Source organism: Piliocolobus tephrosceles, chromosome 5 (genome assembly GCF_002776525.5).
Source record: "Piliocolobus tephrosceles isolate RC106 chromosome 5, ASM277652v3, whole genome shotgun sequence".
In the NCBI taxonomy this organism is placed as follows: domain Eukaryota; kingdom Metazoa; phylum Chordata; class Mammalia; order Primates; family Cercopithecidae; genus Piliocolobus; species Piliocolobus tephrosceles.
The window spans coordinates 26,846,677-26,859,046 of record NC_045438.1 but is presented as its reverse complement, the minus strand read 5'-3'; the positions used below and the strand labels follow the sequence as shown (position 1 = coordinate 26,859,046).

Below are 12,370 nucleotides of genomic sequence, written 5' to 3'. Positions count from 1 at the left end.
AAACTACATTTCTAGATAATGTCATGTGTGAAGTTCACTGAAACGTTAGATTAAGGGAAAATATTAATTAAAAAGTATGCTTTGCTTGCCCAACATTCAGTTGACATTTTCAAAAAGAAACACATTTTTGAGCCAAGTAGGATAGATAGTATATATTTTAAAACATCAGAACTAGAACTGGGATATTCATGTGAATAAATAGCAGCTAAGTATTTAAATAAAATATATAAAAGAAAAAAACATGACCACAAAGAATTTTTTATCTGATATTTTGTCAATAGATGCTGGTGCATTATTCAGTGTTGCCATTGGGTATGGCCAGTTATATGACATTTGAAAGTAAAGACTGAAGCGAAAGTTCTGCAAACATGGTCATAGCTGGGGACACTTCAAAAGTAGTTGTGCAGATTGTTGAGTTCTAAACAAGTCTGACATCATAAACTAGTTAATTCTTAGCTTTGAAAAAATGAATTTCCTTTAAAAGGCTAAAGCAGTGACGTTTGAACCTATCAATCTGTAATAACTCTTTAAATATGGTAATAATCAACACTGCCTTTTTAAAATGGCAGAACATTAATAAGTATAGCTATAAAAGTAAGATTGGCTATTAATGGACATTTCAATTCATTGCTATGTGATTCGGCTTTCCAGACCAAAGAGTGTTAATTTTATCATAGTTTTTTATTTTATCAACTTAGTTTATGGAGATTCTTTGGGGCATTCACATAATCTTCAAAAAAATATTTCAGGGAAATACAGCTCTGTTCTTGAAACAAATTACAAATAAGATCTTCATGTCATTAGAGGTATACAACAGAGAAAACTGGACTACATAATTTGTGCAGCTCTCTAAGGTGATAGAATATTCTTTTCAATAAAACTAACTTTGCATTTCTACATTTTCTGCATCAGAACCTTGTAGATTGCTTTAAATTCCCATATATCAAAGTAAAATCAGAGAACTAGTCATATAGTTTATTTTGTTTCTAAGGACACATTTTAATTTATTTTTCTTTATATTTATTTTTAATTCTGTTTATCTAGCTTATCTGATTTACTTTTTCTGTTTCTCATGTAAGTATTTTCATAACAAAAAATTCATATGTTTTGTAGTGCCTGGTCCCGTACCAGTAAAATCTCTTCAAGGAACATCCTTTGAAAATAAGATCTTCTTGAACTGGAAAGAACCTTTGGATCCAAATGGAATCATCACTCAATATGAGGTACTGGGAGAACAAGGAAGTTAATTGAAATGTGAATTGAAGGAATAAAAGGGAGAAAGAAAGGAAAAGTTAGAGGGAAATACGGAAAAGATGTGAATGAGGATTAGGGGATTAAAATCATTATTCTCCTTTGTTTTAATTTACAAATTCTTTGATTCCAAAATTAAGCATAAAAATAAATAAATATTTTGTATGGCATCTAGAATTTTCAAATTCTTAAAAAATGCATGTTTTTTGTTGCTGTTTTTTTTGATTTAGGGAAGCAGGATAGTCATTATCAGATATGATGGTTATAGTAATAAATAATCACATATTAAAAAACCCTCATTTTCCTTTTTATAAAATTAAGAAACTCCTATCATACTGTGATTTAGGAGAAGTCATTGAATTTCAGTTGTTTCAGAGTAAGGAATAATATCCAAAAAGCAAAATAGATATTAAAGCTGACTTTTCCAGAGCTTCATTCCAGCTTTGAATATAAATCATTATCTTTTCAAATATGAGAAACTAAAAAAGAAGAAATGAAAGAATCATTTAGATTACACAAATGTGTAGTTCTGTTCCTACATAGCGTTGATTACAGCATAAATGCTTAAATTTCTAACGGCTACAGAGTGAATTATGGAAATGAGAATCACTAGTGCAATGTTATATTTTGCAACTGTGTTTGCATATTTGAGTACTATTCACATGAAATTTGTTATATAACTTGAACAAAGTATAGAATATGTTAATAATAATAAAAATTTGTTGAACACTTTCTGTGTTTCATATACATTAAAGTATATAGCTATAAAATTTTTTATGTACGCATAATTTATTGTGGTTTTTGTTTGGTGGAAGAAAATAAGTGTATATTGGTTTGGTCAGATATAACTCCAGGTGTATCTGTAGATAGGTAGATGATTGATTGATATAGAGATAGAACTATAGAACTTCAGCATGACAGAAATAACAATATCAACATGAGAAAGAAAAGAAAAAATTACCATTGACTCCACATGGATGCCCTTGCATACTGCCTTATTTATAAAGAGTTTATTTACAATTTCTTATGATGGATACCAGATCGGTAATAAGTGTATTTCTTAAAACAGATCAGCTATAGCAGTATAAGATCGTTTGATCCTGCAGTTCCAGTGGCTGGACCTCCCCAGACTGTATCAAATTTATGGAACAGTACACATCATGTCTTTATGCATCTCCACCCTGGAACCACATACCAGTTTTTCATAAGAGCCAGCACAGTCAAAGGCTTTGGACCAGCCACAGCCATCAATGTCACCACCAATATCTCAGGTATGCAAATTAATAAATTACAAATAGGATTGATTATGGCATTGGTTTATAATGGCACATCCTGGAGAATCACATATAAACCAAGTGTAGTTCATCTTGCTTGTCAAACCTTTAATATAGTTATGCATAATTGAAAGCACTGGAAAGAATTATTTGAATATGAATTATATGTCCAAACCAAAATGCATCTGAAATAGTCACTTTTGATTGACAGTGGTCTTAAAAAAATTATGCTAAATCTGTATTAAAAATCTTTTAAAATTCATTATAAATCCTAATAGATCTTATGATACTTTTGAGGAGTTGATAATTATTATGGTGTCAGACCTTTACTCTAAATGAATGTTGTCAAAAAAATGGTAGAAGATCCTTTCTCTAGTATTATAGTACTATATATCTTGTTTCTGTTTCATTTTTCCTGACACTATGATAATTTTAAACAAAAATGGGCTTTTCTTTCACACTTAGAAATCTTACATAAATACATGTAAGTTTCAGAATGGGAACATACAGGAGAATTTTAGGTTGATAAACAAATTAAACTTTACATTCTATTGTATTCACAGTTGCATAGTTTGTATTTGACTAGATTGTTTACAGAGCTTATTTCTCCTTCAGTGCGATCATCAGTTAAACCTGATTAAATTCTTGCAAGGAATTAGCTTTGTAATATGGCCTAAATCTACTAAAGCTTACATAATGTTTTTTCTTATTTAAGATTACTAAAATAAATACATATTGTATATGTAACTGAAGAGTTAAATTTGAAAAATAAATTATTTAAAGGTCAGCCACACAATGTAGAAAAGCACAAATTTTTGACTTTGTAAATTCTTTTTGTTCATTTATGTTCATTTTTATTATAGTTCTACATGGCAAATATTAATGATACATCATTAATACCCATAAAATATGTCTTTAATTTTTTGAATCTATACCATTTGCAGCAAAAGGAAGACATGTACTTTCCAAATTATTTTGAGTCTAAAATGTTATTTGCAGATGTGTTGACTATAATACAAACTTTAAAAATTTATATCATGAATAAAATTAGCTATTCCATTATGAGTTATAATTCCTTGGAAGAACATTTTGTTTATCTTAATATTCCAATAAAAAACATTTAAAATATCATCCATTATATTATAAAAAAATAATGTTTTAAAATTGCAATTTTCTTTCCTGAGAACATTACAAATCATGAATTTAAAATGTGAATTGAATCACTTTACCAGAAAATAGGACTTGGTGATGTTACAATGTACTGAGATAGGTTTTCTACCCTCTGGAATTAGCAGTAGTGCTATAATTGAGTAAGATCTTTCAAGAGAGACAGCTACAAAATTTACATAAACTTATAAAACTGAGAACAAATGTAAATTTTTGAGAACCATAAATGTGTTTGTGTGTGTGTATGTATGTCTTTCAAGGCTCAGATACTGTGTTTGTGTTGAATATAAAGTTTATAAAAAGGACCAGAACATCCATCTGGTTTTTTCATTTAATTATTCAACTTCAGTTTCACATGTATTAACCTAAGTGCAATGAGTACTTGATTGTACTTTAAAAACTTGGTTGCAATCACGTTATGTTGAGAACAATTAGTAATCACATTAAGATTAATAAAATTTATGGTTAGTGTGATTCTCAGCATTACTTGAACTTTTCAGATAATTTATTGTTAAATTTATTCCCTGAGTCCAGTAATTACATTGTTCAGTATTTAAAAAGAAATAATTTAAATGACAGTGAAATCAAGTTATTAGAGACATAGTGGTTGGGGGAATTATTGATATACACACATACATTCACATACACATATACACACATACATACTACATATTGTGCATGTATTAAATTAATATTTGTTGGGTTTGCTTCCTAAAAAAACTGTCAGATAATAATCAATCTCTTTCTAATGTCACTGCTCCTTTTCTTCCATCTGGACAGTATTTTAAACAGATTATGGAAATATCTTTCTAAGTGGTATCCCTACCTTCAGACTTATCCATCTTCACTGTATTTCTACATCTATCTTTAATCCACAGATATTTCCTTCTTAAATATTTTCACAGTCTTGTATCTTATAATCAGCGGGATGAAGTCTAATGATCCACTCGGTGTTGGCATTCAGGGTCCTTCTTTGCATGACTCCTCCCATCCTCCACTTCTCCCCATGAACCCAAAGTTCCCAGCACAGCCAACAGCTTATAGCTGTTTAAACATACCATGCCCTTTCATATTTTGTTATCTTCAGATATTCTGTTTCCTCTCTCAGAATTTTAGTTCATCCTTTCTCTTCCTGATGAGTTTTTACCCTTCTTTTTAATATTTGGCTTAAACATCATTAGACACCCTGAGCCTTCTGGTTTCATCATTCCACTGCCAATACTAATGTAAAAAGTGTGACCCCCCACCCCCAGACCATCATCATCCACATCACCTGAGAAGTGTCTATAAATAAACATTGCCAGGTCCCTCCCCAGGAATACTGAATCAGAAACTCTAGGAGAGAGGGGCTATAATCTGTGTGTTAGCAAGCCCTCCAGGTGCTTCTGATCTTACAAGTTTGAGAACCACTGTTTTGGCAAATGGTCTTCCACTTTTGTCCCCTAACATTTTGCTATAATTTTTTGGTTTTAAGACTCTTTTAATAAAATGTGAATTCCTACTTTTAATTCTATAAATATCAGAGACATGCTTTGTCTTTATATTCATAGCATTTCTCATAAAACTTGGCACATAGTATATATTCAGTAAATGTTCAACGAATGGATAGAGATAATGCACACATTTCATTGAGTATATACTTCTGGAACAGCTTTCTACATGGAAGTCATCCAAAGCTATTTGAAGTAACTCTCCCCCTCAAGATCCCAGTCCCCAATTAAGCATTATCAAATATTGTAAAAATTTATAAATTTATTCTTTTCAAGAATCTGGCACCTAATATCCCTGATGAACAAAAGCTAAGAGTTCCATTCTCATTCACCACACTTCTTGATATGTTTCTCTTATGACCAGAGTTGTGAAAAACATTAGGATAAGAATACTGGGTCTTTCTACACTATAAGATCATAAATGACACTGTTTCACCAGGCAGCCCTTGACCTCAGCTCCTGCTGTTCATAGCTCCTGATCTCCATCATGTGACTCCATAATCACTGCTGCCGAGTCTTCTTGGTTACTACCTTCCCTTCCTCCCATCATTACTCACTTGAAGGTCTCAGGAAACTAAAAGGAGAGCATCTTCACAAAATATTTGGAATGTGTGTCATAAATTGCCAGATTATTATTTAAATTTCCACAACAAATATTGATTTTCTAGCTTTTGATGTTTTAAGTTCCCAGAGTTGAAATTCATTTGGAGATGTTATGCTATAAAACAAGATACGTTGTAGATAATTAGGTGAAATTTTTTTTTTCCTAACTTAAGATCATCTCTTCATTCTGACCTATAATATATTACTGTAAATTAATTGAACCTTTTTTTGTCTCATTCATCACTCATCAGCTCCAACTTTACCTGACTATGAAGGAGTTGATGCCTCTCTCAATGAAACTGCCACCACAATAACTGTATTGTTGAGACCAGCACAAGCCAAAGGTGCTCCTATCAGGTAAGAGGAGAAAACTGCAATAGTTTTGCCTTATCCACAGGTATATGCATCCCAAGACGCCCAAGTATGCCTAAAACCAGAGAAAATAACAAACCCTACACAGGCTGTACAATGTTTTCTTCTATATGTGCAAACCTGTGATAAAATTTAATTTATAAATTCAACACAGTAAGAGATTCACAACAACCAATAACTAATAATAAAATAAAACAACTATATAATAAAAGTTAGGTGATTGTGTTCTCTCTCTCTCAAAATATCTTATTGTACTTACCTATTTTTGGATGAGTTTGACTGTAGGTAATTGAAACACAGGTAACTGAAACTGAGATATAAGAAACTGGGGGCCGGGCGCGGTGGCTCAAGCCTGTAATCCCAGCACTTTGGGAGGCCGAGATGGGCGGATCACGAGGTCAGGAGATCGAGACCATCCTGGCTAACACGGTGAAACCCCGTCTCTACTCAAAAATACAAAAAACTAGCTGGGCGAGGTGGCGGGCGCCTGTAGTCCCAGCTACTCGGGAGGCTGAGGCAGGAGAATGGCGTAAACCCGGGAGGCGGAGCTTGCAGTGAGCTGAGATCCGGCCCCTGCACTCCAGCCTGGGCAACAGAGCGAGACTCTGTCTCAAAAAAAAAAAAAAAAAGAAACTGGGTGGGCAGGGGGAGGGATTTTTCTTTTTCTATAAGAGTTAAAGAAAAAGGAATCAGGGGAAGAAATGTTTTCTCAAGGTTGCTTAGCAGCTAATAAAGTGGCTCATTTCTAAGAGACATTCATTGGAGAATTTCTGTCAGGAAAGTTTTATTTTTGTTTAGTTTAGTTTGGTTTGCTTTGGTTTGTTAGTTTTTCATTTGGACAAAGCCTGCTGACAGACCTGTAGTTAAGAGCAAAATTCTAAGGGCATTTTTGAGATATTCATGCACTGAACCATTCACCTCTCTGTGCAGTTTGACTTAAGAGCATTGCCCTTTTTCCCCCGTCTAGTCCCATTTCATTTCACTTCCTCTCTTGGTATCTGTGTTGTAAGAGCTTTGAAGATATTTGTCAGAAATAGGATGAGAAAATAACTCCTGTACAATGCAGTAAATAGTTATGAATAATTTCATATGAATGATTGAAAAATAAGAAGCTTAGAGGAAATAAAAGCAAAATACTTATAACACATGAAGCCTATGGGACCTTTTAATTCCTGAATTGTTCCTTATCAAGCATTCCATAGTAAACTGAATGTTCAGTTTGCCATTTTCTTTATCTTTTCAACAGTAAAGTCTCATATTATCTAACATCCCCATCTTTCAGAAAATTGTGAGCCATGTGGTTTTTAGGAACTGAGTCAAATTGTTTCAACCATTTTAATTTCTGCACATTTGTAATTAGATGAATACCCAAAACTTAAACAAGTTTCCATTTGAAACATGTGATTTTGTGGACATTTCATTATCAAACTTCTAATGAGATATAAATAAAGGCACAGAAATCCATGTAGGCACTTCATACTTGGTTTATATCAAGTCGTTTACACATTCAGTTGAAAATAAAACTAATCTTTGTTCTTTGTGTAAAAGGTATACATTTGACTTCATGAGCACATATTAGCCATTCAAATAACCAAAAACAATCCTATATCACTGGAAATGAAGAAATATTTTTTCTTAATTTAAAAGAATATATTGATAAAATAATACAAGTCATAAAGGAAACTCTTGAGTCTTGTCTGGCTAAAAATCATGAGAACACTATACCAGAGAAAAAGAGATGGCTGAGGGTGTACTTATAATATAAACACTTAGGAAACACTGGCTACTTGAAAATTCAAAGTAAGTATATAGTGCTGTTCATGAATCAGTGATCTGTGAGTGAATCTGATTGCTGATCCAAAGTAGAAAGAGAAAATGCCTGCACTTATCCTTTTCTATTGACAAGTAATCAGGGTCATTCACATGTTCTTACCTGGGACAAAATTTACTTTTTAGATGTTCAATTCTGTTACTGGTGCTTAAATCAGCTACCAGCTATTTGCATTTATCTTTTAAAAGTTAGATATTTGGGTGAATTCAACTTTATTTGGCGTAAGTTGCAAACACAGCATATTATTATTTTTGCATAACTGTGCTATATAATGTAACTTACATTAACTATTTATTCATTTAATCAATTTTTTTCACAAACATTGATGATCATGTATTATGCCAGTCACTGTGCCAGGTATTGTAAATCAAAAATAAAATGACCACAACAAAACACAGAATCTTTGCCCAGGTTTGTCATAGACTATCAGACGTGGCTGCAGCCTTGTAAATCCTTTGCTCATAGCTGATGTTCAAGAATTTTGTTAACTCAATATGTTATTGATACATGTTTGTAAATTTAAAGTCTTTTACTTTATTACCTTTATATAATTTCTAATGACCAACTAGAAACACTCCTCTTTATATTTGTTGGCAAGATTTTTGAAATTTTCTGGAATTGAGCCAGTGACTGAGAACTTCAAATTATATATTCTTGGAGATTAGTGCTCAGAAAAATAAATTTAAATCCTGGAATATTACAAGAAGAAGTAATTTAATCATAATATAAACAAATAACAGATTTTTTTGAAGTGAATGTTACCACCAGGAAAATAAAATCTGCTTTCTAACTGATAGGCTAATCCCACTGAGTCCATCTTTAGTTTTTGTAATGACTTGCCCAGTTCACCCACAGGCGGGTGCCAGGTGATGGGACCAGACAGGTCTAGTCAAGTAATCTGACTTCAGATGAGCCCTGCCTCCTTACCCTCTGAATCCTTCAGTCCGGTAGTGCTGTCTTCTTTCCTCTGACCACATTTCTACTTTCAGTCTCCCTACCAGCAACTGTAACCTTATCATGAGGCTTATCTAATTAATCCAGTGCCTTAATTTTTTGAAAATGAGGATTCAATTTGATGTAATCAATTTTCCTACCATTGAATTTATGGTCTGGTATCTCAAATCTTTGATTGGATTCCCATCACTCACTTCAAATGTACTTGAAGCAATTTTACTTTCCAGTCAAATTTTTTCTTTGTTTATGTCAGGCTATCAAAATCTCTTCTCTGCTAATGCTTGATGCTATTCTACTCTGTGACCCTTCCCCCTGCCACCCCTGTTGCCTTCCCAAATAAACCAGAACTACATATTACCCAACTAAATCTTCTGAGAGCATCCAGGAGTTAGCTTACTGGCTATCATAGAACCTAAATACTGGGTTCTGTCCTTCCCTAATTATAGCGTTACTAGCCTCTACCATTTTGCATTTCACCATCTATTCATCCTACCTCCAGTGGAAATATGTATTCTTTCTGCTTGGTCTTCCTAATATCAAACAAACTCCAGTTCTACAATCGTCTGTGATAGCAACTAGGAAATCTTGTTATACAGAGTTAGTTTTATTAGGAAAGCTGAAATCGGCAATGGTTTCTATAAATTTTTTGATTTAATAGCATTCTATATTTGCCAGGAGCTGAGCTGCATACTTGAAATAGAAGTCTTAAGGTGAATAGTATGTGCACCCATGTGAGTGGTAGACTCCTAAATTAATGACTGGTAACAATGATGTATGATAAGTGCAATCATAGGAGCTAGAAAATGTGGTGCTAGAGCTGAATTTGTGAGGAGAGGAAGAAATGAGCATGGCCAAGGGTCACTTGATGCATTTACAAATTGCAAATAGCTTAGGTCATTGAGAGTGAAGGGTCTGTGGGAGAACTGACAGCAGCTGATGCTGGAGAGGTGAACAGGGAACAAAGGGAGAGGCTGTTTAGTGCCAGCCCCAAAACTGAAGGTGGGCACAGAAGGACCGTAAGCAGAAATGACCATGGGCAGTTTTACATTTTTAGAAAGCTCACTCTGATGGAAACATAGAGAATGGACTGGGGATAATCCAGAAGGCTGGAGTAGTCCCTGTGAGAAGTGCTAATGGGCCGTATTAAGAAAGTAGCAAAGGAAATGCAGGAAAGGCTGTGCCTCCTACATAAGGTTTTAGATCAGTAGAATGTGAAAAGCTTCGTGGGAAGAGAGTTTTAAGTGCAGACTTTAGGTGAGAGAAGATGGTAGCTTTTATATTTGAAGTGATAGCAGAGCAAAAAGACATCTCAGAATTCAAGGTTTTCTTTTTTGAGGTTATTAAGTGATAACAAATACTTTAGTATTGCTACCCAAATCAAAAAAGTAATGGTCTGTCTATGAAAAGAGGGGTTATTTTGTAAATTTTGTCTACCTCACCAATATTTTCACCAAGTTTTAATCTCTAAGAGATCATGGTGTTTACATAAGAAGTAATGACCACAGTGAAAAATCCCATTCTGCAAAATGCAGCACTAAGTTTCACCAGCCACGTTGTCCTTCTGTTACCCATTACAGCCTCCCTATGCTAATGTAGAACATGTGCGATGCAGTGCTGACAAGTATGGTTCTTTGACAAAATTAATTTTTGATTTTGTAATCCTTCTAAAAACTGAACATTGTTGCCTGACTTAAGTAGAACTTTGAATCTCCTTACCAACTTTTTGAGATCTATCCTTACAACTGTCATCACTTGACAATCATTACTGTATTCAAAATGAATATTGTCTACATTTAGAATCAATTCCCTAGAATACATAATTCCTTTTCTTTTTTTCTAAAAGGTTTCTTCAAAAATGAATTAAAATTCTAACCTGGGGAAATATAATTACAAATTATAATGCATAGAATGTCCCATTTATTAAAAGATTGACCCAATGTAGCTGTGTTTTCAAAGAATGAAAATAACAGCAGCATATTGTAAAAACATAGTTTCTCTGTGGTGAGGCTGTTCATTGTAAAGTTAATAAATGAATATGTATTATATTTCAGCATTTTCCAAATAGAAATGCTACCAATTTTGAGCTGCAGGAAGCTACCCATTTTAGGGTTACTTTGATTTATGGAGAACATCTAATTTGCATTTCATAACATTAAGCACCACCTATTTAGTTTGATAATTAAAATATAGTCATGAAATAAAGTCAAAACCACCATTTCTTCCACAGTTAAATTAGGAAAAGAAATTGTCTGATATTCTAAGTTCACTGATAGCTTAACAGACAAATGTATGTTAGGGTTGTATGTCTTCCTTGGGTCACATAGCTTTAAAATTTGGGGCCATCCTCATCCACCTGCAGAATAGTCTGTTTCATTACATACATTTAAAGATATCAAATAGTTCTGATTTTCCAAACCACTATCCTAACCTAGAGCTTACTTGAATTCCAAATAAAACCATCTTGAAATTTAACCAGAGATTGAAATAATCTTTTTGCCCTATTTTATGGACATAAAGGTCATATGGTCCAATTATATCAAATAGATGTTACTTTAATTTTATGTTTATTCTCTAGAATCATAGTACGTAGAATCGTTAGAATTTTCCTAACCAAAAATAGGAGGAGGTATGCCCTTCTTGTTAAATCTTCTTTCCTGTCTCTAGAATTCCATAGTCCCAACCCACAGCTTGCTTATGACCTTATGAGAAGCCCTGGGCCAGACCCATCCTAGCTTAGCAACTCTTGAATTCCTGACCCACTGAAGCTGTGAGATAATAAATGTTTGTTGCTTTGAGCTACAGAATTTTAGAGTAATATGTTATGTAGGAAGAGATAATACATGTACCCACGTAGTATAAATATTTTCTTTCTTCAGATTTCTGCCCAATGGATACTTTATCACGTAGGGATTTCTTGACCAACCCATATAAAGTAGCACTCTGCATTTCCATCATTCCCTCTTTCCTTTAGCCTGATGTATCTTTCTTTACAGCACTTATCCCTTCTTGATGTGTGTTGGTTTTCTGAATTTAATTTTTTATTTGTATCTCCCCACTAGCATGTAAACTTCATGAGAACAGAGACTTTCACTACTATCTTCATTATTTTAACCTCAGTACTTAAAATAATGCATGACGTGTAACAGATACTCAATAAATATTTAGTGAACAAATGAACTGGAGCTAAAAAGAACAGCTACATTCTGTAGTAAGCTTATAATCTACTAAAGAAAAGACATATACCTAAAAAACTATTTATAACAGTATAATATCAAACATATTTGTAATGTACCATGTTGGTACTTGTAATGTGCCACGTTCACATACTGACGTATCATATAAGTAATAAATATTATAAGACGGCAATGCTAGGCCTTTTGTTTTTTCCACCCCAGAGTTTTTGAGAATACTATTTATGGTTCTGATCA

General features: G+C 33.3%; 1 protein-coding gene across 7 annotated transcripts in view; it reads left to right on the top strand.

The window, feature by feature from the left end:
* The window catches only part of PTPRK (protein tyrosine phosphatase receptor type K), a 555,246-nt gene that overhangs the window by 437,184 nt on the left and 105,692 nt on the right, over positions 1-12,370 (top strand). For all 7 annotated transcript variants that reach the window (XM_023230676.2, XM_023230677.2, XM_023230675.2 and 4 more), the window contains 3 exons: positions 1,114-1,223; positions 2,321-2,522; positions 6,037-6,142. In XM_023230676.2, coding sequence (XP_023086444.1) covers positions 1,114-1,223; positions 2,321-2,522; positions 6,037-6,142 — 418 coding nt within the window. The remainder of the gene's footprint in view (positions 1-1,113; positions 1,224-2,320; positions 2,523-6,036; positions 6,143-12,370) is intronic.